Here is a 27,874-nt window from a genome sequence, read left to right on the forward strand (position 1 = left end):
AAAGAAAGAAAGAAAGAAAGAAAGAAAGAAAGAAAGAAAGAAAGAAAGAAACTCCTACGTGGTGACACTAGGAAGGCCTTCTGTTCTGATGACCAGGCTCTGGGTGGGCCCCTGGGAGGCTCCCTTCTCACCAGAAAGACCAAGTATGATCAGAACTTGGCATCTTCAGCTCAGGCCCACCCTCCTGAGAGGGAAGAGGAATGGGACATGGAGCGAATGACCAATCACACTTCCGTCGTGAAGCCGCTGTGAAATCCCAAAAGGACAGTGTTCAGTTCCCAGATTGGGGAACACACCGCCGGGGGTATGTGCACCAATTCCATGAGGACGGATGGGCTGTGCTTGGGACTCCCGTCTCTCTTCATCTGGCTGCTCACCTGTACCCTTTACCACAGCCTTGGATAATCTGGTAAATATGTTTCCCTGACTTCTGTGAGCCACTCAACCTGAGGAGGCAGCCGCAGAACTCCTGATTTGTTGACCGAAGGGGGGGCCGAGCACTAAGACGGAGCCCTTCCCCGGCAGGATCTGACTGTGTCCCCACAAGTAGTGTCAGCACTGAGTTGAAGTCGAGGGCCCTGGGCTAGTGTCACAGGGAACTGCGTGGGGGAACGTCCCCTACACAGCTGGACCAGAGCGTCACAAGTAGAGGAGATACTCCAGGGGACGATTCCTCTAAGAGGGAAGAACTGGGACTTCCCACTCAGCGGACCTTCTAATGCACCCCTCCTCCGAGGTGAGGGCTCCGGACACCTGCCACGCATTTTCCACTCAGGTTCGTCTCCCCACGTGGGCGCGAACGTGACAGACGATGACGTCTGTTGAGATGAATCCGAAGCGCCCTTCCAGCTCGGGGTGAGAACGGAGCCTTGCGTCGTCACCCGACGGGCCACCTGCAACTCGGTCTCGGCAGGAATGAGCTGCGTGTCTGCGGCCCGCAGCCCCGGGTGCAGCCCCGGGTTCCCCGCGGCCCGACGGCCCCGCGCTGTGTGCAAACCACGCCGCGAGGCCTGCCTCCCTCCCTCCGAGCTTCAGCGGCCCCAGCCTTCAGCAAGAAGCAGATCCGACGCGAGCTCCCCGGACACGGTCACAGGAGGAGCTGCGGAGAGGCTCCGGGAAAAACCGCGTTTCCGCGACCCACGGGTCTCCCCGCAGGCGGCCAGGCAGGCGGCGAAAGCACCCCCGAGGCGGCCAGGACGCGAAGGCAGACCAAGCCCTTTCCTCGGCTCTCCCCGGAAGGCGACACCGCCAGGAGAGGCTCGTCTGGAGACGTGGGGGCTTCCCCGCACCCGGCCGCGGGGGCGCGGAGCAGGCAGCACCGCAGCCCAGAATGGGGGCGGCGGAGGTGGCCCGGCTCTGCGTGGCCGGTCCGCGGCCCGAGGCGTGCTCCCGGGGCCCTCTGCTGTCCTGAGACCCCGCTGGCCCGGCGGACGGCGGGCGCTGTGTCCCGGGCCGGGAAGGCCCGAGACGGGAGCACCCCGCAGGCGCAGCGAACAGGTCACGCAAGGCCTCGGTCGCGCGTGTGCGCACGGACCCGGCCACGAACACCAGTTCGCGCCCCGAGGCCGCCCCGGCTCAGCCGCCCCGACACCGCCCCCGCCCGGGACACCTGCGGCCACGTCCACTCACGGGAACTCGGGTCCAAGAGCACCGCCCGGCCGAAGGTCCGACGGGGCGGCAGCCGTGGGGCTCGTGGCGCCGCGTCCCGGCACGAACCGAACCGAACCGCGGATGGATCAGCGACGCGGCTGCGCGCGGTCCGGAGTCTCCCGGGTTTGGGCGTTTCTTCACGACCAGCTCTCGGCCGTTCTCCGCGGGAATGAGGCGCGGAGACGCCGCAGCTTTCTCGGACGCGACGCCGCTTCGGAGCCGCTCGGCGAACCGCAGGCCTTAACCACCTCCTCGCGCGGATATCCCGCGCGTATCCGGCTCTGCCACCCCAGACATGGCGCCCACGCCGCTCCCAACATGGCCGCGGGGCGGGGCCTCCGGCGGGGGTGTGGTCGGGAGCCGCTAGCCAATGGGGCGGCGGCGGGGGCGCAGGAAACGGGGAGGTCGCGCAGGCCGCAGCCAATGGGGAGGCGACGCGGGCCGTTTGCCGGAGGCCGCCGCGGGATGCGGCATTCCCGCCATGTCGGACCCGCGCGCGCCGGACGCGGCCTCGGGCTCCGGCTCGGGCTCGGGGTTCGGTGGCCGCAGGAGGACCTGGACCGAGCTGCTGGGTAAGAGGGCGTCGGGGCCGGGGGTGGGGTGGGTGGTGCCGGGCCCGGAGGAGACCCCCTTCGCGCCGCAGCCTCCGCCGGCGCGGTCCCCGGCCCTTGCGCCCCGGTGCCCTCTCCCGAACCCCAGGCGTCGTCCGGCCGGCCCCTGGGCACCGGCGGGGCTGGCCACCAGCCGGCCGGACGTGCAGGGACAGGTCGTACGGGCCGGGGGCAGAAGGTGCAGCGCGGGCGTCCCGCAGCCCCAGAGCCCGGGGCCTCAGGGCCAGGCTGTGCCCCGGGACGCGGGGCGCGGGCGCGGTGCTGTGGGCGGACCAGACCACACTGGGCTTCCTCGGCTGTGGCCAGCGTGTCCCGCTGCCAGGCGGCCCGCGCGCACGCGTGTGTCTCGGGGCCGGCCGGAGGGACCGCCCTCGTTCCCGGGGGTGAGCAGGTATGAGTGAGGTCCGGTGGGGTGAGGTCCGGAGCCCAGGATCCAGGAAGAATTCTTGACACGGCTTCGGTGCACAAGAGCGGTTTATTCAGGCGCGGGGACAGGACCCGTGGGAAGACAGGGCTGCTGCCCGGTGACCCGAGGAGTGGCGGACTTTATCCTCGGGAGCTGGGGAGCTGAGGACAAAGGCGGTGTTCAGAAGGGCCAGCGTGCGCGAGGAAGGCTGTCAGGGTGTCGGAGGCCGCGCTGTGCTGTGCTTGTTCTCCCTCCCGAGGCGCCCACTGGGAGCTTCCGGTGGAATGTCACCTTTCTGCTCTCGCACGTGCCTGTCGGGGAGCTCTAGCGTTAGAACAAGTTCCGCTTGGGGTACAGCTCCTTTCCTCCGGGCCTCCCCCAGTTTTACGGAGGGCAGGCAGTGTCAGGGCTTCGGGAACTGAGTTACGGGTCTTTGGAAGTTAGGCTGTTGGTAGGAAAGCCTCTTCCTCCTAAATCACTAGGACATTTGTGAACCGAGGGAGACTCCGCTCTTGGGGGACTGTGATCTCTACAAGCTAACTCTTTGCTCTTCCTTTGGGGCAGCCAGGAGCGCCTGAGGACTGTTGCATAGAACCCATGGGGGCGGGGTTGCGGGGTGTCAGCTTCTGCTTTGTCCTCAGCTAGCCTTTTGCTCGCTCATGAGGGACACTGGCGGAGGCCTTGGTCCCTTCCTGCAGGAAATGGGCGTCGATCCGGAATGCACAGGAGCCCCGTGGAGACACTGGGTCCCCGGGGTGCCTCTCAACAGGTCTGGAATGTTCCCGAGTCTGCTGGAGGGAGGGTTTCAGGAGTGCTCTGATGTGTGCACCTGATTTCCCCACAGCGGGAAGGGTCGGGAGGCAGCCGCCGGGTCCCGGAAGGGAGCACGAGCTTCGGGAATCAGCCGCGCGCCTCCTGAGACGCCATCTGAACCTGAAGGACCTTTTGGTTGAGGTAAGAATTGGTTGGCCCCAGCCGAGGCTGATCTACACGAAGAGACACCCGGAAAGCCCCCTGAGCTTCTGGGAGAAGCATCTGCTCCGTGTTGACCAGGTGAGAAAGAGATCGTCAGCGTTTATCTTCTGGGACGTGAAGTAAGTTTAGAGTGGATGTAGTTTCTTTCAGAAAGCTTTGGCAAGTTTCACTTTTTTAAAAATGTTTATTCAGGGCATCTGGGTGGCTCAGTCCATGAACTGTCTGCCTTTGGCTCAGGTTGTGATCCCGGGGTCCCAGGATCAAGCCCTGCATTGGGCTCCCTGCTCCGTGGGCAGTCTGCTTTTCCCCTTCCCTTTGCGCACCCGCCCAGACAGATTGTTTTTATGCACACACAGCTTGAACTTTAACTAGAGTTCTTTGTGTTTGGTCTCTAGGTAGAAGGTCCTGCATGTAAAACTCTGTGTCTCGATCAGTTGATGGGTCCCGAGGCCTCTGCTGGTCCTTCTAGTTCATTCATAGGTAAGATAGAGCTCAGCTTTCTGAACACATATAGTTACGGAACAGCTTTCTGTAAAGTGACCTGGACCTGCTTGGGGCGCCTTATAAAAATGTTATTTAAAAGCAGCGTTTGACTCAACGTGGGACTCAGAAGAAGGAGGAGCCAAAGTGTCCCTTGGAAAAATATGAGACTGTAATGTGTACCTCGTTTATGCAGGTGGGGAAAACAGGTTGTCCTACATCGGAGAGAGCAGGTGGGAAGCCAAAAGGACAGGGTTGGGAGTATTTCAGGACATTTCAGTTTGAGAACAACGAGATCAGGGAAGTTCTGTGGAACAAAAAAATCCGTTATTTTCTGGACATTCACATTTTTATTATGAAATGACTGTCATTTCGGTATGGTATTAACTAATTCATTAATTTGTCTAAAGTATCTACTAAAATAACTGTAAACAGACTCACCTTGAGCCCTGATCACTACCAGTCTTTGGTGGATCATACTGATTTTCACTGCCCCGTGTTTGAATTTCACGTCTTAGTGTCACCATTCTGGGGAACCAGGCTCAACCACACGCTTTTTTTAAAAAGATTTTATTTATTTATTTGACGGAGAGACAGCCGGAGAGGGCACACAAGCAGGGGAATGGGAGAGGGAGAAGCAGGCTTCCTGCTGAGCAGAGAGCCTGATGCGGGGTTGGATCCCAGGACCCTGGGACCATGACCTGACTGGAAGGCAGATGCGTAACCAGTTGAGCCACCCAGGCACCTCACCCTGTCTATTTTTTTTTTTTTTAAGATTTTATTTATTTATTTGACAGAGATCACAAGTAGGCAGAGGCAGGCAGAGAGAGGAGGAAGCAGGTTTCCCGCTGAGCAGAGAGCCTGATGCAGGGCTCGATCCCAGGACCCCGAGATCATGACCTGAGCCGAGGGCAATGGCTTAAGCCACTGAGCCACCCAGGCGCCCCTCACCCTATTTCTTAATAGAAATTTTTTTTGGTGTTAAGCTGAAGTTCTTTATGTATTTTAGGTATTAACCCCTTATCAGATATGTCATTTATAAATATTTTCTCCCATTCAGTAAATTGCCTTTTTGTTTGATTGATGGTTTCCTTCATTGTGGAAAAATAATGGCTAGAAATCAACATTTTCTCCTCTTCTACCATGAATAATTTCTTGACCCCAGTAGTTGATAATTTCTAATATTGTCATTTGGAATCTTTGTAAGTACTATTAATGTTTTAATTTACATATTGGTATGCGTTTTCAGGGCCCTGAAGATAATGGGCATGTTCTAGAGTTTACTTTTCCTTTAAAAAAAAACAAAACAAAACCTTAGTTTTGGAAGTCAATTAAATTAGAAAGCTATTTTGGGGGCGCCTGGGTGGCTCAGTGGCTTAGGGCCTCTGCCTTCGGCTCAGGTCATGATCCCAGGGTCCTGGGATCCAGCCCCGCATCGGGCTTTCTGCTTGGCGGGGAGCCTGCTTTCCCCTCTCTCTCTGTCTGCCTCTCTGCCTGCTTGTGATCTCTGTCAAATAAATAAATAAAATCTTTAAAAAAAATTAGGAAGCTATGTGCTTGTAGGCATTATCTATTTTCAGGCTGTTCAGCATTCTTTATTATTATTATATTTTAAGACTTTATTTATTTGACAGAAAGACACACAGCAAGAGAGGGAACAGAAGCAGGGTGGTGGAGAGGGAGAAGCAGGCTTCCCCGAGAGCAGAAAGCCAGAACGTGGCTCGATCCCAGGACCCTGGGATCAAGACCTGAGCCGAAGGCAGATGCTTAACGACTGAGCCCCCCAGGCGCCCTGATTTCTTACTTCATGGATCGTGGACCAGGGGCTGGGTGCTCAGGAGTCTGGTAGCTACAGCTGAAAAGGCTTTTTAAACCCTAGGTCTTCTGTTTTAGACGTAGTTTGTCTCCGGGTTTTTGTTCTGTCTTTAAGGTTCTGCTTTACGGGATCAAGCCTCGAAACTGGGTGTCCCAGTGGCTGTGCTGTCCAGTCGGACAGTGGTGTCCAGCATTGTGCAGATCTGTGCGTCCAGTGGCGAGCCCTCCCAGAAGGTGCTGCTGAATGCAGAGCAAAGGGTAAGACGCGGCGCTGGGAGCTAATGGTACTTATTCGTTACTTCTGAGCTATTTGGCGTAATAGGACATTTCTTAAATGTTGTTTCAGGTACTTTATTTTTTGCTTTTTTTAAGATTTAATCTCTCTTTTCAGAAGAAACTGTCTTCCTTGTTGGAGGTGGCTCAGTATTTATTAGCTCATGGTATGTTCTCCCGTCTCTCCTTCTGTCAAGAGCTATGCGAAGTCCAGGTAAAAATCTGACGTTGCGGCTCTGCCTCTAGGGGCTTCTCAGGCAGTCTTGTGTTGAGCGGAGACAACAGAGTCCCAGCATGTTCTTAGGGATTCTACCAAGCATCTCATTAATCACGGGTGGGAAGGGAGGCATTCAGCTCATGTCTCTGTGGGTGGGAAAAAAAGTGCCTTCAGTGACCGTATATGTCAGTATTCACCCATCGTTAGTAATGTTTATCAGACTGTACCACAGAAACATGGTCTCTCTTCTTAGGTATAATTATGAACAATTTCCCATGGTAGTATAGTAAAGTAGAAAATTATAATTAAAAAATTATTTTTATTCTGTTTTGAAGCGTTTTGAATTCAGTAGGTTTACAGATTTTTGAGTAGTTGAAAGTACTCAAGGTAACTCGTTATTAAATGAGATCAGTAAGAATATAGTGAAAGGAAAGGACAGCCCAGGTGATGTTGCGTTCATGGTCCCCCCCCCATTCTTCTATCCAGCATACTTTACGTATGTGTCTGTAGCTGTGTCAGTGTTGCTGTGGTCCCTGTGCTCGATGGCGGCTGTGTAGTTGGAGGGAGGGCAGCCGGGTGCCCGTGCATTGTCATGACGTAGGTGTCCACAGGTGTGCAGGGAAGAGTGGATGGCTGCATGGTTGGTGGCAGGAAAGGCTTTGTAAGAGAGCTGGCAGCTGCACGGGGTGTGGAGGAGGAGTGCCGTTTTGTTGGGTGAAGGCGAGCTTGGCAAAGTAGGCCATGGGACACAGGAGACTTGAGCAAGATGTCCCGGGGACAGGGGCGAGGGTGCTGTGGTGCAGATGGGGGAGCTCGCTGGGACAGAGAACAAGAGACACAGACACCGGGTTATAAGGGTCCTGTGCTGTGTCCAAGAGTCTGGGCCTTTGTTCTGAGAGCTGCGAAGAGCCACCAAAGGGTCCAAAGAAGAAAGAAGGTTGCCATGTCCAGTTTGTACTGTGGGATCTTGTATTGGCCACAGGGGACTAAGTCCTAGAAGCAGGTGGCACTAGGGACTGGACAGGGTGCTGGGGGCTGGGGAGGTGAAGAGTGGGAGCAGTAAGTCTGAAGCCACCGTGACCATGTACGTGTTTGGGGCTGTGCCTGTCACTCCACCCCAGTTGTCCGTAGGGTCCAGGAGTTCAGCGTACGGCTCTGCACTTTGTAGGAAAATGTGTGCACGAAAGACGCTTACTACTCTTATTTTCTTCAGAATTCTTTGTTGCTTGAAGCTGTGTGGCGTCTTCACGTACAGAACATTGTGAGCCTCCCGGAGCTGTGGGAAAGGTAGTGTACCAGTGATTATTCTACCTGACCTTAGTGTTATAGGACTTACTTTTTGTGGTCTAGTGTATTATGATTTATTTATAAATCAAAGCCAAAAATCACTGAGAGAAAGTCTTCATTATTTAAAGAGAACATTTGTTATAATCAAATTCTTTGTCATGTACAAACTTGGTAATGTTTTCTTTGTATAAAATCTATCATAGGAGGGATACCTGGGGGCTCAGTCGGTGAAGCATGTGCCTTTGGCTCAGGTCGTGATCCCAGGGTCCTGGGATCGAGTCCCACATCAGGCTCCCTGCTCAGTGGAGAGCCTGGTTCTCCCTCTGCCTGCTGGTCCCCCTGCTTGTGCGCGCGCTCGCTCTCTCGCGCTCTCTCTCTCTCTCTCAAATAAATAAAAATATTTAAAATTTTTTGTCTTTTAAAGGGGATGCCTGGCTGGCTCAATTGGAAGAGCATAAGACTAGATTTTAGGATTTTGAGTTTGAGACCTATGTTGGGTATAGAGATTACTACAAAAAATAAAGTAAACTTCTTACCTAGAAAAAAAAATTATTTTTAAAGACTTTATTTGAGAGAGAGAATGAGAAAGAGAACGACATGGGGGAGGGTCAGAGGGAGAAACAGACTCCCCACTGAGCAGGGATTCCCTGTGCAGGCCTCGAACCTGGGACTCCAGGAAGATTACATGAGCCAAAGGCAGTTGCCCAACCAACTGAGCCACCCAGGCACCCTGAAAAGAATTTTATTTTTTTTTAATATTTATTTATCTGTCAGAGAGCGCGAGAGAGACAGAGAGAGTGCACCCACACAAGCAGGGGGAGTGGCAAGCAGAGGGAGAGGGAGACTCCCTGCTGAGCGAGGAGCTGGAGGAGGGACTTGATTCCGGGACCCTGGGATCATGACCTGAGCTGAAGGCGGCAGCTTAACTCACTGAGCCACCCAGCCGCCCCCGCATAGAAAATTAAAAAAAAAAAATTTAAAAAGAGATATTCAGATAAATATGGTTGATAGAATGTGTGTACCTACTTTTATTTCCTTCTTAAGTCCCATCAAGAGTAAGGAAAATGACTTGATTCAAAGATAACCGCTTACAGAGGGCAGTAGAAGAGAAGAGAGGAGAAGCAAAGTTTTGGAAGCAGAAGGCAGAGAGACCTGTGATAAATGACCGAGGAGGCTTGAGATAGACTTGCCCTTAGCCAGCAGTGTGGTGCTCAGTCTGTTCCTAAAGGACCGCAGGGTGGGAGAGCTGAGCACCCCTGCCGGAAGGTGGAGGAGGGTGACTCAGTATCTCTGAATGCACACAGAGGAGGCCTTGGGAGCTCTGGCCTGCCATGCTCTCGGCCACGCTCTTGCCACGCAGAAAGCCAGAGATGGGTATATTTGTCATCAGGTCAGGAAAAACTGAGTGTCTAATTTGGGGAACCCTGAAGCACTGTTGAAAAGTCTGTGTTGAAATCAATGGCGTTGTGACACGTGGGTCACATCTCGATTTGAAAAGTTGAGTCTTCACCTTAGAACAGAAAAATTCTAGGTAAGTCATAGCGGGAAAATGAGATTATGAAAGTACTAGAAGAAATCATGGAAGATGACCCTATAATCTTGGAGCAGGAAAGGTCTAACTATGATATAAGGCCCAGGACTTAGGCTGACAAATTTTAACTATGAAAAACACGTTTCTTGACCCATGCACCTGGGCATAGGGGGATTTAAACAAGTGTCCAGATTGGGAGGGGAAGAGCGAAGCTGTCTGCAGGGGACCACATCTTACGTATTGAATAGCCTAGGGAACCCCTACTGAGAAGTATTAGCGCGTCAGCAGCTTTTGCAAGGTTGCAGGAAACAGCTCCAACATTCAGAATCAGTTGTGTTTTGTTTTATTTTATTTTTTAAGATTTTCTTTATTAGAGAGATGGAGAGAGAGCACAAGTAGGCAGAGCAGCAGGCAGAGGGAGAGGGAGAAGCAGGCTCTCCACTGAGCAGAGAGTCCAACACGGGGCTTGATCCCAGGACCCTGGGATCATGACCCGAGCCGAATGCAGCCGCCCAACTGACTGAGCCACCCAGGCACCCCTCAGTTGTGTTTTTATATAAGAACGTGAACAATCTGAAAAGGAAGTTAAAATTTCATTCGGGCCCCTGGCTCTAAGAGCTAGAGAAACAGACATTCCCTGCTCATGGACTGGAACACCTGATATTGTTAGGAGGGCGGCATCCCCCATGCCCCCAGCACTGACTGATGCATGCGGCTTGATCTCCATCAAAACCTAACTTGGCTTTTTTCCATACATGGACAAGCTGATTCTGATACTGAAGTGGAGGTGCAGGGGGCCCTGAGTAGCCAAAAATTCTTCAGAGAGAACAACAACATTGAGGGGTCCCAGGTCCTGTTTTCAGAACTTACTATAGAGCTGGCCTGTGGTGCTGGCCTAAGGGTAGACCTAGAGCAGTGGGCCAGGATTTCCAATCCAAATGTAAAGCCCTACATTTCTGTCATTGTTTTTTGTTTTGTTTTGTTTTTTTTTTAGATTTTACTTATTAGATGGCACAAGCAGGGAGCCCAATTTGGGGCTCAATCCCAGGACCCTGGGATCATGACCTGAGCTGAAGGCAGACACTTAACTGACTGAGCCACCCAGGTGTGCCCATCATTAGTTATCTTTTTAAAGCTTTATTTACTTATTTTAGAGAACACAAGCAGGAGGGGCAGAGGGAGATAGAGAATCCCAAGCAGACTCCATATTCAATGCAGAGCTCGATGCAGGGCTCGATCTCACAAGCCTGAGCTCATAACCAAGAGTCGGATGCTTAACCCACTGAGCCACCAGGTGCCCTGTCAGTTGATTTCTGACAAGGGTGCCAAGACATCGAATGGGGGGAAATGGTCTGTTTTACAAACGGTATTGGGACAACTGGACATATACATGCAAAAGAATAAAGTCAGACCCATGCTCCACACCACACACAGCAACTAAGTCATCGTGCATCCAAGACCTTGACGTGAGAGCTAAAGCCCTAAAATCTCTAGAAGAAAATCTAGGGTTACGTCTGCATGAGCTTGGATTAGGCATTTGTTTCCTGGACAGGATGCCTGAAACTCATGCAACAAAAGGAAATGTAGAGGGAAAATTAATGCTTCACCAAGTTATAAAACTTGTGTCAACACTGTTAAGACCATGAAAAGACAGTCCATAGAATGGAAGACATTTTTTTGCAAATCACGTATCTGATAATCTAGTATCTAGAATAAAGAACTCTTGTAGTTCAACGATAAAAAGACAATTTAATTACAAATGGACTAAGGATTTCAATAGACAGTTGTCCAAGGAGGGTACACATAAGGCCAAGCACAAGAAAAGGTGCCAGACGTCAGAGGTGCCAGAGCCAGGGGCCCGAATGAAATTTTAAGGTGAGGACCCCCCCACCCCACTGCTCCTGCTTCCAGATCCAGGCTCCCCAGATGGTTCTGCATGGCTGAGGCCCTTGACCAATGTCTGTCCTGTGACAGCCTAAAATTGCTGCTGTTTTCTTTCTTTCTGATTATTTTCTTTCTTTCTGATTATTTTTTTTCCCCCAGGTAGTAGTCAGCTGTTCGAGTTATGCTCTTTAAAAATGATTCTTTTTAATGCCAGTAGCAGCTTCCCCTCCAGCTCTTGGGTGTTAGTGGCCCTCTCCTGACCTCAGGGCACGCTCCAGGGGACTGCCAGCTGGTTCTCAGTGCTTAGGCTTCCTAGTGAAGTGTGTGTGAAAGAAGAGGGCCTGATGGATTCGGGACGGTGGTGAGCCCGGGGTGAGCTGTGTGCTTTGTCCCTAGTCATGCCGACACGCAGTCCACGGTTGCGTGGCTCTTCAGGGACCTGTGCCTTCTGTGTGAGCAGGTGGAAGCGTCCACTCAGCACACGGACATCGCCCGGACTATGCTTTCTGGTAGGTGCACACCAGGGCAGGTTCATGGGCAAAGTTGAGGTCCATGGGGATGCTTTCTGCGCGGGTCTGTGGGAAATGGACAGCCCCACTCTAGCCTAGGAATTTGGAATGGAACCGTCTTTACCTGGACGTGCTCCATGGGTCTGCTTACCCCTGAATGCTGTGAGAGCTTTGATACAGTCCGTCAGTTGCCCCATTGTGTTTGGGGGCCTATCACTGGTGTGTTTAAAATATGCAGATTATGACCTGCTGAATTGGGAGGCACAGCCACCCACATGGGGTTGTCCGGTAGCTTTATCAGCACCCAAGCTCTCCCTTCTGGGAAGAGAAAACCCCCAGAGCCATGTTGACTGGAGGTGTGGCTTCAGGGCACTTACGGAGAGAAGTCAAGTCACAGGAATCTGTACTTTCAGATCCCAGAAAAGGAGGGGTGTGGGGAGCTGGGGAAGCCCACAGGCGAGGCAGAGCAGGCACCTGTTACTTGTATGGTGGTTCGGCCTGAGGCCACTGACTTTCTGTGGACTCCATTCTAAGCAGTTATTTTAAAACGTGCTCAGAAAAAGCAAAGTAGAAACTGTGGCAAGCGTGCTGAGCTCACGGCCTGATCTACACATAGACTTGGGTGAGAGCAGGGGCCCCATGTTGTCCTGGACAGCAGCTCAGAGTGGCTGTCTCTTGTCACACTTGTTTTTCTGGGTGCATTTCCCTTAGAGTGGGCCCTATCCCTGATTCCTCTCTGAGCCAGCAGATCCTGGCCATTGCCAGGAATGTCTGAAGGACAAAATGTACAAGTAGAAAATTAGATGAGAAGTGGAATGTTCTGTACAGGTAGCCTATGAATTTTTTTTACATTGCAGAAGAGGTGTTCCTTTTTCCTAAAACTTTCTTGGTGATGGATGTGAGCTCCTTATGAGTTCCCGAGTCTAGACTCAGAGTTTAAGTTTAAATCGAAGATGAGACAAAAAATCTTCTAATCTTTTCAGGAAGTAGGAGTCTGCTTCCTGCCTTGTTCCCCAGAATGTAATGCTTCTGGTCCTTCTAGAACCGGCCTTACATTATTTGTTTAGGAGATTGGCTGGAGAGACAATCCACAGGAAAACTTAGATGCTTTTTTTTTTTTTTTAAAGATTTTTTTTGTATTTATTTGACAGAGAGAGAGGGATCACAAGTAGGCAGAGAGGCAGACAGAGAGGGGGAAGCAGACTGCCCGCTGAGCAGAGAGCCTGATGTGGGGCTCGATCCCAGGACCCTGAGATCATGACCTGAGCCAAAGGCAGAGGCTTAACCCGCTGAGCCACCCAGGCATCCCCCTTTTATTTATTTATTTTAAAGATTTTATTTATTTATTTATTTGTCAGGACCGGGGGGACAAACAAGCAGGGGGAGTGGGAGGGGGGAAGCATACTCCCCACTGAGCAGGGAGCCTGAGGGGGTCTCGATCCCAGGACCCCTGGATCATGACCTGAGCCGAAGGCAGACGCTTAACCGCCTGAGCCACCCAGGCGCCTGCCCCGCCGCCCCCCCGCTGCCGCCTTTTTTTAAAGTGATCTTTACACCCAACATGGGGCTCAGACTTAACACCCCTGAGGTCAGGCGTCATCCACTCCACCGACTGAGGCAGCCAGGCATCCCCAGATACTTTGTTTTAAGAGAAAAATCCTTCCCATAAACTCGATTATGAGTATTTCCCTTTCAAGTAGAGCAGCGAGAAGCAAAGTCTGGTTCAGGAAGGTTTGGGTTGGTTGGGCCAGTGAAGGCGTGTGCGTGGGGAGTGGAGCGGGAAGAAGAGACATGGGTGCGCACCTTTCCAGGTGTGGGGAAGTCGGTGCCCTGCGTGATCCACGGTGTGCATGTCCGTCCTCGGGTTTTGTGGTTTTTCAGATTTCATGCAGTTGTTTGTTTTGAGAGGATTTCAGAAAAACTCAGATCTCAGAGGTGTGGAGCCTGCACGCGTGGCCCGGGTAAGAACGTCAGATGGAGAGTCTGGAAGTGGCTTGTGACAACAATGGAAGTTCTTACTTAGACCAGTGACCCCACATGCATCTATAAGCTTTTTTTTTTAAAGATTTTATTAGAGAGCACAAGTGGCCAGGAGGGGTGGGGGGAAGGGGCAGAGGGAGAGGAAGAACACGGCAGATGACATGGGGCTTGATCCCAGCATCCTGGCATCATGGCTTGAGCTGAAGGCAGACACTTAACGACTGAGCCCCCCAGGCGCCCCTCATCTGTCAGCTTTGATGGGAGATCTGTACTGTTATTTTCCTGAGGTGCTCCCCTAGTGCCATTACTCCCTACGTCTAGTGGACATGAGGAAATGGAGCAAAGCAGGGATGTCTCCGCCATTTTCTGGTTTCCAAAGTTCCTGCGGGTGAAAGCCTTCAGCACGTCCCAGAATTGGAGAGCTTTTTAGCAGCAGAACTCTGTGCGGACCCGTGAGCCCCAGGCCGTGGGAGGCCGGCAGGGTGAGGCCAGGGCCCGGGGCCACGCTGAGAGAGGTCCTGGGGATCGCGGCAGATCCTTGCAGGAAGTCTGCCTTTTGCTCAGTTGGGTCTCCCCAGTGTCGGGCTGTGTGTGGAGGCACTTTATCATTTGCCTGTAGGGTGACTGCTTGTTTCCCTGGGCAGTACCCCAAGGTGAGTAACCGTGGCCCATGTTCTGCTTTGACAGGTTGCGGTGACCGTGCTGCAGAGGATGCTGGTCTGTGAGTTGTCTGTGCCGAGCCCCAGGCTGGGCAACGGCTAGTTGGCTAACCAAGGGTTCCCAGGGCTTCCTGCCTTTCCTCTTCAAGTCCTCACCCGAGCTCACCCTCAACTGTTCATCCTGCTTTCAGATGTCGGTGGCTTTGCATTTAATGTCGGGAGCCATGAGTGACAACCTGTTAACAGTTAACTAGGGGAGCATTTTATTGCTTCCGACATTTGATGGATTTAAAAGGCTTAAGTCTTTGGTACCATTGGATTGTTTGGGGGACCTGTACTCATGGGGGGTGTAGGAGGCCGACGGGGTCTCTTACCTGGAAATTGAGGAGCTTCCCTTTCTCAAAGACTCACTACCTGATTTGTCCGGGAGTAGCTGGTCAGGGGTCATTTTTGGTGGATTGTGAGGCTGAACTGTTGTGTTTTCTGTTCCCACCACCTGTCGTCAGTCGCTCTCGAGGCATTGGCCGCCGGGCTGCAGGACAAATCCCCAGCGTACAGGACAGTGAAGAACTGGTGCGTCCTGCAGGCAGGCCTGCTGGGTTTGCGCAGACCTTCTCTTGAAGGTCCAGGTGTCTGAACCACTCTTGGAGCCTCAGCGCCTGGCTGCTGCTCATGGTTCTCTGCCACTGGGACAGTGTCCAGGGAGGACGCCCGCTGGAGAGCACTGGGAGCCCTCTGGCCCACCTGCTTCTGAAGATGAGGCGGGAGGCTGGCCGTCCCCTTCTGCCTGAACCCTCTGTCACCTGGGTGTCTGTACTCCTGGTGTGAGCCCGGATTCCCACCCAGGGCACCCCTGGAGCGACCTTCTCACTGGGCTCTCCCCCTATGCCAGTGCCCCATGCCCTCTCCCCACAGGAGCCTTCTCTGCTCCCCAGGGCTGGCGCTCGCACATCCCCGTGGTCACGATTTTGCCACATCAGCTTTCTGCGTGGCTCTATGGAGCCACACATTAGGATTGGTCATTGGGGGGTCGGGTTTGCTCCACAGTAATGGGGGGGGTCTGGCCTGGAAGCTGGTTTTCTCCTGGGAATCCAGGAGAGTTTTCCCACATTCCCAGGCCTTGCAAATCCCTCCAGCTGTTCTGCCTCGATTGCCTGTGTTCCGGTTGCTTTAGCAAGCTGGGTCGTGCCGCACGTCGCTCACACCGATTATACGGCGTTGCGCTCTCAGTTTTATGCATTTTTATAACTGGGTTGCTCAAACCCATGTCCTGAGAGTCAGAGAATCACTATGGATGTATTTGTTTCTTTTTAAATTTCCTTTTTTTTTTTTTTAAGATTTTATTTATCTATTTGACAGAGATCACGAGTACGCAGAGAAGTGGGCCGGGGGGTGGGGGGGAAGCAGGCTCCCCGCAGAGCAGAGAGCCCGATGTGGGGCTCGATCCCAGGACCCTGAGATCATGACCTGAGCCGAAGGCAGAGGCTTAACCCACTGAGCCACCCAGGCGCCCCTTAAATTTCCTTTTTTAAGAAAGATTGCTCTATATTAAAAAAAAAAAAGATTGCTCTATATGAGAGAGAGGGAGTGGGGGGGAGGGGCAGAGGGAGAGTCCCCATCAGACTCTCATGGAGTCCCAGCATGGGGCTCAGTCTCATGACCCCGAGATCATGACCTGAGCCAAAACCAAGAGTTGGACGCCTAACCGACTAAGCCCCCAGGCAATCCTCTTTTTAAGTTTCTTATTTAGTTGCCAATCTTTACAATAAAACCAGACACTGCCCCCACCCCACCCTGGTCTGGATGGCAAGGCTTCCTGGTACATGGGACTTGCGTCATGGTTTTGTCTACCCGGAAGGCCAGCAGAGCCCATGGCTGCCCTTCGTGCCCAGTGTCTCCCCCTGACTCCTGTGACGGGAGCTCTTCTCCCTGGGGAACTGGGAAGAGCTTCAGTGACTCTGACCCTGGCTCACTGAAGTGCCCTCAGGGCCCCACTGTCAGGCAGCCCCGAGAGCCTTTGTCCTCCTGCCGCATCAGTGATGTCCTGCCCGCTGTCCTTCCTCCCTGTGCTGGCACAGGAGGTCCTTGGCTTCAGGAACCGTTACTGCATCTGAGTGCCTGTGGGTGCCAGGTGCTTTGCGCCAGCCTGGCTATTGCCCTGCTGCCCGTTATCCCCATTTCACAGATGGGCACACTGAGGCTTTGTGAGGTTGGCATGTTTCCAAAGGGAAAGCCTTCCCTTTCCAGGTGTCCTACTTCATGGGTGGCTTCTTTCTTATGGAACCCGCCCTTCTCTGGACTTCTTTTGTTTTATTTATTTATTTATCAGAAAGAGAGAGAGAGAGAGAGAGATAGATAGGGAGAGCACAGGATGGGAGGAGAGGGAGCAGCAGGCTCCCCGCTGAGTTGGGAGGCCGATGTGGGGCTCAATCCTAGGACCCCGAGATCATGACCTGAGCCGAAGACAGATGCTTCACCGACAGAGGTGCCCCCCACCCGCCCCCGATGCCCTTGGACTTCTTTTCACGTTTGTGGCACAGTGGTCTGGCTGGCGAGTGCTTCAGGGTTATGGGAAGGGCCAGCCTGTGTGCCCCCTGAACTTGGGGCTGGGGGCTTCGGGGTGCATGTGACCTTGCTGGACAGTGGCCTTTGATGAGCTCTTGCTGGGGTGTGGGTGTGATGTTGTCGGCCCTGCAGGGACCTCTCGCTGCTATGTTGGCAGGTTTGGCGTGTTCTGTGGACACATGTATGGCGGAACGATTTCAGCAGACGTGCCAAAGAGATTTTTCAGTCATACTCTGACTCAGGTGCTAACGCACAAGCCTGTGCTGAGAGGTGGGTTCCTGGACCCCCCTTGTTTGCCTCCCTCATGGGAGCGTGGGCCCTGAATGTTAGCGCTGAGATTGCTTAAGACTCGCGGGCACGTGAGTGTCAAATATCCTTTAATTTGAAAGTTACAAATTTTCGTAAAGAAAATTCAGAACTAACAAAGTATGGGAAGGAGAACTGTCACCTGTGTCATCATCGAAATAGAAGTACATTTAACGTGAAACCTTTCTTGTCTTTTCTCAGTAGATGAGTATCTAGTTATCAGAGTGGATTTCTAGATTCTTCTATGATAAATCCTCTATAATATAAGCACTGATGTGGGGGTTAGGGACCCTGACCCTGTGCAGTTGAAAATCTGCGTATAGCTTTTTTTAAAAATTTATTTAATTTATTTATTTGTCGGAGAGAGCACAAGCAGGCAGAGAGAGAAGCAGGCTCCCTGCTGGACAAGGAGCCCAATGTGGGACTCGATCCTAGGACCCTGGGATCATGACCTGAGCCAAAGGCAGAGGCTTAACCCACTGAGCCACTCAGACATCCCTAGCTTTAGACTTTCCCAGACACGAGTACTAACAACCTTCCTGGTGAAAACCACTTGATTAATACATATTTTGTATGTGACATGTGCTGTGTACTGTGTTCTTACATTAAAGTAAGTTGGAGCGAAGGAAGTAACGTTCAGACATGATAAGGAAGAGAACACATTGGCAACTGTACCGTATTAAGAAAAAGCAGCATGCGAGTGGACCCACGCATATCAAGTCCGTCTTGTTCAAGGGGTCATCTGTAGTTACAGGCTCTTTCCAGAGTGGTTGATGCCATGTCATGTGCCCACGAGTGTCCTTGGGGTGATGTCACCATCCGTCCAGTGATGGTGTTTGCAGGTGCTCAGGTTCCTGGGGAGACAAATGAACAGCGTGCCCGCCGAGCTCACTCTGTGTGTGGCACTGTGTCCCCAGGCAGGGTCGTCAGGTAGCACAAGGGAAACTTCTGGCCCTCGCCATGGTGCACTGTGGCCTGCTCCAGCCAGACCCCCTTGCAGCGGCGTCCTTGCTGATGGCTTACCCACCATTAGAGTTGAAAAGAGCAAAGTTCAACAATTGACGCGTTAGAAAATACAGCAGATACGGCAAGGGCTTAGCGACAAGGAGCTGGGCCGAAGACCCCTGATGGCAGAAACCGGTTCACGGACAGAAATGATTGCTAATGATTGAAAAAATGCAGATTAAGGCAGCTTTTTGTGATGACTGACATTTTTGTCTGTTTTTACTCCTGAATGAAGTTTCTGATGCTGTTCGGATGCAGAGAGAGTGGAGCTTCGCAAAGACCCACCCTCTGCTCACCAGTCTGTACCGCAGGGTGGGTGACGTGCTCCTGGGCTGGCAGCAGCGGCCACAGGGCCCCGGGGCTCCCGTCCAGGGAGGGTGAGGCCGGCAGGCTCCGCAGACCACAGCTGCTCCTGCCTAGACCCCTGGGGGCCCAGCGGCTGGACTTGTCACATGGGCGGAACACCTTCTCCTTGAAAGGAGACCGTTGCTGCTCACAGGGACCCTGAGGGTGGAGGCAGGCGTGGCTCTGGAAGGGGGGGTGAGGCCTGGCTGCCCAAGGAGCGGCTTGTTTCCACAGCCGAGCCGGGGACCTTCTGTTGCAGCTCTTCGCCATACTGGGCCCCGAGGAGCTGCTTGGCCACTTGCGGGAGGTTCTAGAAACACACGAGGTGAACTGGCGGCACGTGCTCTCCTGTGTGTCTACACTGGTGATCTGCCTGCCCGAGTCGCAGCGACTGATTAAAGGTGCCCTTGGCTGGGAGGCCCCGGCGTGTGTGTGTGGGTCCCGCTGTTGGTGGCTGAGCCTGTGGGTGGAGGTGGCTGCCCGCTGCTCTGCTCCCTATTAAAGGGCGCCCTGGGTCTTCCCGTCCATGCCCTCCATCTGCCTCCCATGCAGCCGCGTGCCGTTGGTGTTGGGTTGCTCCGGGCCCTCATGACCCAGTCTCTTGCACTTGGCACTGGGCGTGCACACGCTCCCACCCAGCGTGTCCTGCCCGTGGCACCACACAAGTCCTCGTCTGCCTCTCTCGTGGGTCCTTCCCTCCTAGACTGGGTGGCCCGACTGCTGGCCCGTGCGTTTGAGAACTGCGACCTGGACAGCATGGTCACCGCGTTCCTGGTGGCACGTCAGGCTGCGCTGGAGGGCCCCTCCGTGTTCCCGTCCTACCCAGACTGGTTCCAGGTGAGCCCCCCACCTCTGGCGGTACGCGCTCGCGACTGGGCCCCCGGCTCGCTGTCACAGGGACACTCACGCGCGTTCAGTGGTCAGGTCTGTTTGGCCCGCCTCCCCCGGGGCCCCATGCTGCCCTGTCCAGGGGCTGGTCCTCCCCTCGTGGCCGCTGCGCCTGCCGGTCCGGGTCCCCAGGTCGGGGTGCTGTCGGGAAAACGTGAAGACAGTTGTGGTGGGTCTGCACCATGTGTGTCCTCGTTGGCCCTCCCCTCAGTGGACGCTGCCCTGGTTTCTCGCCCCGTCCATGCCACAGTGCCCAGACCTGCTGGGGCTGCTGCTGTGGGGGCGTCTATCCACACATCCACTTTGAAGGTTGGGAGAGCGTCAACCTGGTGGGTAGAGAGCCATCCGAGTCCTTGTAGATATTTCGGGTTTGCCTGGCGCACTGCCTGGCTGCCTGGTGGCTGCTTGTGGGGAGCCCATGCTCCCCAGCTCTGAGGGCAGCTGCACCAGCCAAAGCTGCCTTGGCCCAGCCTCTGCCCACCTGTTGGGGAGGATGGGCAGGCACGGTGTTTGCTCTCATCTCCTCACCCCTGTGTTCCCAGCAAGAGCTGCTGGCCCAGGGGCTCCTGCTGGACGCGCAGGGGCTCTGGCCATGTCCTCAGCCAGGGTTCCCTCGATGGTCCTAAGAGCCGGTCTGTGTCAGCATGTGGTTTCTTTCCCCAAGACCTGCGTCCAGGTCATTCAGTCCAACCAGGTGTCTCTGGGCCTGGGATTTGCTGAGTTTTTGGGCGACATATGGACGGGAATGCTTCGCACATGTTGCATTGATGGTGGGTGTTATTGGTTTCTTTTTACTTCTACCTTTTCAGTTTTATTGAGATACAGTTTATAGAAAATGCATGTAATTTAAGTGAAAGGTTGGGTGAGTTTGACAGATGTTTATGTGTATGTTCAGTGTTTGAAGATCTCTTTTAATCTTTATTTTGAGAATGTTAATGTAAAAAGGCCAACGTGATGACTTTGAATTTGAGCCCTTTGGGGTCCTGAATCCCAGTTCTCAGCTCACCTCAGTGTCCTTGTAACTGTCATTTTCCTGGAGTGACAGCATATGCCACTGTAGCCGCACATCTGGGGACGGGTCTGCCCCTCTGATACTTCCTGTAAATACTTCACAGACACTGCTCTCCTCTGGCAGCCTGTTTCTTGTCCTGTTTCCGGGGTGTCCTGAGGCTCATTCTTGACGGGATGCATGTTGCCAAGGGTCCCTAACCCTTGTGTAGACAGATGAGACGGAGGGAAGTGGTGCCCCTTGTACGTTGGTGGGAGCTGAATGGTGATGTGGGGGTGCTCCTCTTTCCATCTGGTGGCTTTTTTTTTTTTTTTAGTTTTTATTTTATTTTTTATTTTTTTTTAAGATTTTATTTATTTATTTGACAGAGAGCGAGAGATCACAAGCAGGCAGGAGGCAGGCAGAGAGAGGGGGAAGCAGGCTCCCCGCCGAGCAGAGAGCCCGATGTGGGGCTCGATCCCAGGACCCTGGGATCATGACCCGAGCCGAAGGCAGAGGCTTAACCCACTGAGCCCCCCCAGGCACCCTCTTTAATCCATTTTGAATGTGTTTTGTGTGTGGTGTAAGGAAGGGGACCAGGGTCATTCTGCATGCGGCTGTCCGGTTCTCCCAACACCATTTGTTGAAGAAACTGTCTTTTCTCCGTTGGATCATCTTTCCTTCTCCGTTGTGGATTACTTGACCAGAGTGATGGGTTCATTTCTGCGTTTTCTGTTCTGTTCTTTTGATCTATGTGTCTGTTTTTTGCAAGTAACATGATGTCTTGATCACTACAACTTTATAAGATTTCTAAAGTTTGTTTTATTATTATTATTTTTTTAATTTTTAAGTAATTTCTGCACCCAACATGGGGCTTCAAGCTGCAACCCCAAGATCAGGAGTGCTGTGCTCTGACTGCCAGCCAGGCACCCCATGATCACCAGAAGTCCAGAATTATGATGCCTCCAGCTTTGCTCTTTTTTTCCTCCCAAGGTTGCTTTGGCTATTTGGGGTCTTTTGTCCATAGAAATTTTAGGATTGTTTGTTCTACTGTGAAGAATGTTCTTGGTATCTTGGTAGGGTTTACAGTAAATTTATGGATTGCTGGGGTACTTGGGTGGCTCAGTCATTGAGCGTCTGCCTTCGGCTCAGGTCATGGTCCCAGGGTCCTGGGATCGAGTCCTGTGTCAGGCTCCTTGTTCGGCGGGACACCTGCTTCTCCCTCTCTCACTCCTGCTTGTGTTCCCTCTCTCGCTGTGTCTCTCTCTGTCAAATAAATAAATCTAAAAAAACACACAAAAAAATGGTAGAATTCATCAGGCCTGGAATTCTGTTTGTTGGGAGTTTATTAATGACTGAATTTCTTTGCTGGGAATTGATCTGTTCAAGTTTTCTATTTCTTTTTCTTCTTTTTAAAAAAATATATTTTATTTATTTATTTATTTGAGAGAGAGCGAGCATGTGCGTGAGAGGAGAGAATGTCAGAGGGAGAAGCAGACTCGGAGATCCTGGAACTCCGGGATCACGACCCTAGCAGAAGGCAGTTGCTTAACCGACTGACCACCCAGGCGCCCAAGTTTTCTATTTCTTCTGTTTCAGTTTTGGGAGGTTTTATATTTCTAGGTGTTTATCCATTTCTTCCAGATTGTCCAATTTGTTGGCATATAGTTTTTTGTCATGATGTCTTATAATTGTCCCTATTTCTGTGGTATTGGTTGTTACTTCCCTCTCATTTGTGATTTTGTTTATTGAAGTCCTTTCCCTTTTATTCTTGATAAGTCTGACTAGAGATTCCTCGTTTTTGTAGCTTTTTTTCAAAGAACCAGCTCCTGATTTCATTGATCTGTTATTTTTCTTTTTTTTTTTTGTTTTAGCTTCTGCATTATTTCTGCTTTCATCTTTATTATTTCCTTCCTTGTGCTGGTCTTAGGTTTTGTTTTGTTCCTTTTCTAGGTCCTTTAAGTGTAAGGTTAGGTCGTGTATTTGAGATTTTCCTCACCTCATGAGGGGGCCTGAATTGCGATAAACTTCTTTCTTAGAACTGCTTTTCCACATCCTAAAAGTTTTGGACTGTTTGTGTCCATCTTCATTTGTGTCCACATACTTTTTTTTTTCTTTGACTTCTTGGTTGACCCATTCGTTTTTAGTAGCATGTGGAAACTCCCATGTGTTTGTGGTTTGTCCAGATTTTTTCTTGTGGTCGACTCCTGGTTTTATAATGTTGTGGAGTTTGTTCTGTCAGTCTTTAGGTCGCTTTCTGGAGCATTTGGGATGATTTGAGTTATCTAGTTGTGTCTGTGGGACAAAGCGAGCTGGGGTCCTCCTGCTCTACCGCCATCTTCCCCTTACCCGCTGGCTTCTTGTGTCTGCACCACTCTCCTGTTCAGAAGAATTCTGACCGAAATCTGGCGTTTCGATGGAGGTGCTGCAGGCCTCCACCCACAGTGGCGGAGGCTGTGGCGTTGTGGTGAGCTGGGCCACGGCAGGACTTCGTGTAGCTGGGTGTTCGGTTCTTGGCAGAGGCTCCTCACGGCCCTTCAGGGCCGGTGTCTGTTCTGGAATGCCCAGGGCCCCTCAGTTCCTGCAAGGGCCCACTTATGTCTTTGTGAGCTGGACACTTGTGAGCTGGCACTTGTGAGCTGGGCACTTTCAGGAGCGCCGGGGGCTGCCCTTCTTGGCCCCCTCCCTTGCAGTGACCTTGTCCTCACAGAAGAGTCTGGGAGTTACCGTGGTTCAGAAGTGGCTTCGTGGTGTGTAATGTGTTTATTTGCTGAGGAAACGCCCTTGGCAGGGCAGCTAATAAATACACTGTGCTTCTGAGGGTCACCGAGAGCGCAGTTACTGTTCCCTGAGGAATGGGGTTTTCATCTTTGCTGTAAGTGTTCAGCCCGTCTTCGCAACCAGGCAGAGCTGTGCACGGTGGGGTTGCTGGGGCCTGCGTGGCTGTTTGCCTTTGGGTGCAGCCGAGCCTGTGTCTGTCGCTACTGCCGTGTCCCTGCGTGGGTGGTGTGGCCCCTCATGGAGCCAGCTGCCTGGCCCTCACCCCGCCTCTCCCTCCAGGCCTCCTTTGGGAACACGAGGGGGTTCCACAGCGGCAGCAAGAAGACACTGGTCTTTCTCTTCAAGTTCCTGTCAGACCTCGTGCCCTTTGAGGCACCCCGGTACCTGCAGGTGAGCAGTGGCCCACACTCCCGGGCGTCCCCCCACTGGCCCCGCCGTGGGCCTCCCCACCAGGGATGTGCTTGTGCTCTCCGCCACGGGCACCACGTGGGTGCTACTGAGATGCCCAGGGACTGGCGCCTTATCTGTCCCTGGGGGGCTGTTGGTGACAGCACACAGTCCCTCACGAGGGCGGGGAGGTCTGTGCTGGCTCAGAAGGCACCTGCTTGGTGGGGGTACATTGTCGCGGATGCAATGCTACAGGCCCCTGTTTGGTTTTTGAATGATGCATTATTTATTTATTTTTAGGTAGTTTCAGGTTTTTTTTTTAAATTCCAGTTAGTTAACATATAAAATAATGTATTTTTCTATTGAAGAAGAACTAGAATATACCCCAAAGTGCACAAGGCCATTGCTTCCAGAGGTGGAAGACCTTACACCCTCAGATAGAGTTTGCATTTAAAAATTTTTTTTTATTATATTTATTTGACAAAGAGAGAGATCAAAAGTAGGCAGAGAGACAGGCAGAGAAAGAGGGGGACGCAGGCTCCCCGCTGAGCAGAGAGCCTGATGTGGGGCTCGATCCCAGGACCCTGAGATCGTGACCTGAGCCAAAGGCAGAGGCTTAACCCACTGAGCCACCCAGGTGCCCCTAGAGTTTGCATTTTTAATAACAAATCTGAATGAATTCCTTGATTAAAAATGCCTTCCTGCAAGCTTTCTTTTTAATCAGATAATTCTGCCCAGCATTGTTTGAAGGGTAGGGCACTAGAAACTGATTCTTAATTCTTCTTGTAATTCAGAAATTTCCATGACATTCCAAAGAATACATGTGACCTAAGGGACCAGGAATCCTATAGAACGTGCCATGACCCGGTGAAAGCTCAGGACTCCCAGCTGCCTTGAGGGCTCAACGCCTCGTCTGCCTGGGGCTGGGGCACCCCTGTGTTTGTACTGCAGGGGAGAGACTGGGGGGAGTGCCAGGCTGCGGAGGGTGAGGGCCAGCTCTGTGCAGGGACCCCGCCGCACGCTCTCCCTGGCCAGGCCAGCGTGGGAAGGAGAGACCAAAGCCGCATGTAGAGACAGACCCTCAGCCGGGGTTCTGTCTGTCCCAGCTCTGGCGGGAGCCCCCCAGAGTCCATGGCTCACTCATCCTCTGAGTTTCCAGCCATTGGTGTGAGTTCAGGCGGTGGCGGCAAGCTGTTGCTGCTGCCCCGGGAAGTCACCCCTCGTTCATGGGCTGTGGGGCTCTGCTCTGCCGTCCACCCGCAGGCACACATTCTCCACCCACCGCTGGTGCCGAGCAAGTACCGCTCCCTCCTCACGGACTACATCGCGCTGGCCAAGACGCGCCTGTCTGACCTGAAGGTGAGCGGTGGCCTCCCCTCCCCACAGTGGCCGCTCCTCAGCCTGTCTCTTCAGAGGCCTGGGCCTCATGTTGCCGCTGTGTCCCCTCTGCAGGTTTCAATGGAAAACATGGGCCTCTACGAGGATCTGTCTTCAGCCAGGGACATCATAGAGGTAAGGTCACCTCGGTTCTGCTGCCGCCTGTGGCCTCTGGCCTGTGCTCACCCAGTACAGTCCTTCCTGGACTCGGGAGCGGAGCACGTGGGCCTTTCCTGGCAGCTGTAGCTGGAGGGCGGGTAAGTTGCTCTGTGCAGAGGGGTCGGTCTGTCTTTCAGATCTTCATTCACATGGGTTTGCATTGAAGAGGTCTTTAAAACGGGGTGGGAGGAAGATCTGTGTTTCTAAGAATTGCAGGAAAAAGTGTTCACTGTATTTACATAAAGCAGATGTCAAATGGCTGTTTGGTGTGTGTGTTATTTTGAGATTCACTTACTTAGGGACAGCTGGGTGACTGGTCAGTGAAGTGTCTGCTTACGGCTCAGGTCATGATCCCAGGGTCCTGGGATGGAGCCCCTCATTGGGCTCCCTGTGTAGCCGGGAGTCTGCTTCTCCCTCTGCCCCTCCCCCTACTCATTCTCTCTCTCTCTCTCTCTCTCTCTCTCTGATAAATAAATAAGTGAAATCTTTAAAAAACAAACAAAATAAAAGACTCTCTTACTTAAATGTGAGTGGCCGGACAACCCTTATAGCTGCCATGAAAGTTTTAGGTGAATATTTTTAAGTAGTTTATTTATTTATTTATTTATTTATTTAAGATTTTATCTGAGAGAGACATCGAAAGAGAGCATGAGTGGGGGGGAGGGGGAAGAGGGACGAGCAGACTCCACACTGCGCAGAGAGCCCGACGTGGGACTCCATCCCAGGACCCTTGGGATCTGAGCGGAAGGCAGATACTTCATTGACTGAGCTGCCTCGGTGCCCCATAGTTTTAAGTATTTAACGTAGGTGTCTAAGATTTATTGCTATTCATATGTTGTTGTTTCATAATTTTGGTAACTCTGAAAAATTAAGTCCCTTCCCCTTCCCACTTCAGAGTCTTTCTTTGGAACCCTGTATTCTCCCGAAAGGGGTCAGAAGGTGGCAGAGGGTCTCAGGTGGTGAATGGTCCCTGAGGGGGCCTGTTGCTAGGTGCTTGCTTCCCGAGAGTGTGAAACAGCAGTCAGTCCCTTTCTGTGGTCTTGCTGGCCTTGGTTTGTCCCAACGTCCCTTGCTGTGCCAGCAGCCAGCCTGTGGCTATTGACCTTGAATTGGCAGAGTTGTCATGGTGTCAAAGGGTAGGCTGATGGCACCCTTTCCTGCTCAATGTCTTGGTTTTTTGTTTTTTGTTTTTTTTTTTAAGATTTTATTTTATTTATTTGACAGAGAGAGATCACAAGTAGGCAGAGAGGCAGGCGGAGAGAGAGGAGGAAGCAGGCTCCCTGCTGAGCAGAGAGCCCGATGCGGGGCTGGATCCCAGGACCCTGGGATCATGACCTGAGCTGAAGGCAGCGGCTTTAACCCACTGAGCCACCCAGGTGCCCCTCAATGTCTTTTCTTTGAAATCTTCTGTTCCTTTCCCCACCCTCCCTGTACGGAGCCAGCCCGATAGCCGAGCACAGCAGGATGTGGAGAAGGCCATCACGGTGTTCGAACACACAGGAAAGATTCCTGTCGCTGTCATGGAGGCCAGGTAGGGCCTTGCTTCCTGCATCGTCCCATCTGTTCTCAGAGCCACTCGTAACAGGGTGCCTGTTGCTGGGTGGCTGAGGATAGTTGCCCCAGCACAGGTTCTATAGTGAGGAGGCGCAGAGCCTTAGCTGTGAAACTCATTTTCTTGAGGAGAACCAATGGGTATGGTTGAGTAGAGCCCACAAAGTAGGACGAGAACGAGTCCATGGTTTGGTGGTTTGTGTGTTTGTTAATTTTTATGTTTAATTATTGTATTTATTTGAGAGAGAGAGAGAATAAGCAGTGGGAAGGAGCAGAGGGAGAGGGAGAGGCAGGCCCCCTGCCGAGCAGAGAGCCCGATGTGGGGCTCGATCCCAGGACCCTGGGATCATGACCTGAGCTGAAGGCGGACACTTAACAGCTGAGCCACCCAGGCGCCCCTAAATAAGTAAATCTTAAAAAAAGAAAAAATGGTAGAATATACAGCCGTGACATGAGACGGGAAAACTCGCTTGTGTCACCCTGTGAAATGCAGCGAGATTCTGTGGAAATGGGTGTTTTGTGGCTGTCAGTAAGGCGCGCTAACACTTCGGTCATCTCCGACACCTGTGGACCTGCCCTTCTCTGTTACAGCATCTTCAGGAGATCCTACTACGTGTCGCACTTTCTCCCTGCCCTGCTCACTCCTCGTGTGGTCAGTACATGTGGTCATGGACTTGGGGCCCAGTTGGCAGAGAACAAATGTCTCACTGGAATCCCATTTTCCCCCACAGCTTCCAAGAACCCCTGATTCCAGAACGGCCTTGATAGAGTCTCTGAGGAGGTACGCAAGGACAGAAGGGTTTTTGACAAATGCGAAAAAATTGTGGTTCTTTTGTAGAGAAATGTGTTTTATTTATAAAATATTGGCCTAAAATTTGTTAAGATTTTATTTTACTTTATATATCTGAAGATTTTATTTATTTATTTGCTTTTTAAAGATTTTATTTATTTGACAGACAGAGATCACAAGCAGGCAGAGAGGCAGGCAGAGAGAGAGGGGAAGCAGGCTCCCCGCTGAGCAGGGAGCCCAGTGTGGGATTTGATCCCAGCACCCTGGGATCATGACCTGAGCAGAAGGCAGACACTTTACTGACTGAGCCCCCCAGGCGCCCTCAACATTCATTAAGATTTTAAAAAGAATATTTCTTTAATTCTGAATATCACAACTGAATATCATTTCTCGATGAACTTTTAGGACTGTCTTTCTGGGAATTTAAGATAGTCACGTTATTGGTCCATAATCAT

At 52.2% G+C, this 27,874-nt stretch overlaps 1 protein-coding gene and 1 long non-coding RNA gene across 3 annotated transcripts in view; one reads left to right on the plus strand and one right to left on the minus strand.

Annotated features, from left to right (window-relative positions):
- Window positions 1-11,527: 11,527 nt before the first annotated feature.
- The window catches only part of FANCA (FA complementation group A), a 50,973-nt gene continuing 34,626 nt past the window's right edge, over window positions 11,528-27,874 (plus strand). Inside the window, exons 1-13 of one of the 2 annotated variants that reach the window (XM_032853733.1) lie at window positions 11,528-11,638; window positions 14,306-14,339; window positions 14,784-14,850; window positions 17,000-17,112; window positions 18,389-18,465; window positions 18,758-18,899; window positions 19,202-19,335; window positions 23,435-23,545; window positions 24,806-24,901; window positions 24,995-25,054; window positions 26,521-26,609; window positions 27,221-27,281; window positions 27,361-27,410. In XM_032853733.1, coding sequence (XP_032709624.1) covers window positions 11,528-11,638; window positions 14,306-14,339; window positions 14,784-14,850; window positions 17,000-17,112; window positions 18,389-18,465; window positions 18,758-18,899; window positions 19,202-19,335; window positions 23,435-23,545; window positions 24,806-24,901; window positions 24,995-25,054; window positions 26,521-26,609; window positions 27,221-27,281; window positions 27,361-27,410 — 1,145 coding nt within the window. Of the gene's footprint in view, window positions 11,639-13,524; window positions 13,600-14,305; window positions 14,340-14,783; window positions 14,851-16,999; window positions 17,113-18,388; window positions 18,466-18,757; window positions 18,900-19,201; window positions 19,336-23,434; window positions 23,546-24,805; window positions 24,902-24,994; window positions 25,055-26,520; window positions 26,610-27,220; window positions 27,282-27,360; window positions 27,411-27,874 lie in introns of those variants that run through there. The other variant, XM_032853732.1, reaches the window with a different exon arrangement.
- Window positions 13,879-27,498, minus strand: LOC116865528. Its single transcript, XR_004382225.1, has 3 exons — window positions 27,423-27,498; window positions 13,927-13,929; window positions 13,879-13,889 (listed from the first exon to the last, which is right to left on the minus strand). It is a non-coding gene; the product is annotated as an uncharacterized LOC116865528 (long non-coding RNA).

Source organism: Lontra canadensis, unplaced genomic scaffold (assembly GCF_010015895.1).
Source record: "Lontra canadensis isolate GAN:19392208 unplaced genomic scaffold, GSC_riverotter_1.0 scaffold8, whole genome shotgun sequence".
NCBI classification, from domain to species: domain Eukaryota; kingdom Metazoa; phylum Chordata; class Mammalia; order Carnivora; family Mustelidae; genus Lontra; species Lontra canadensis.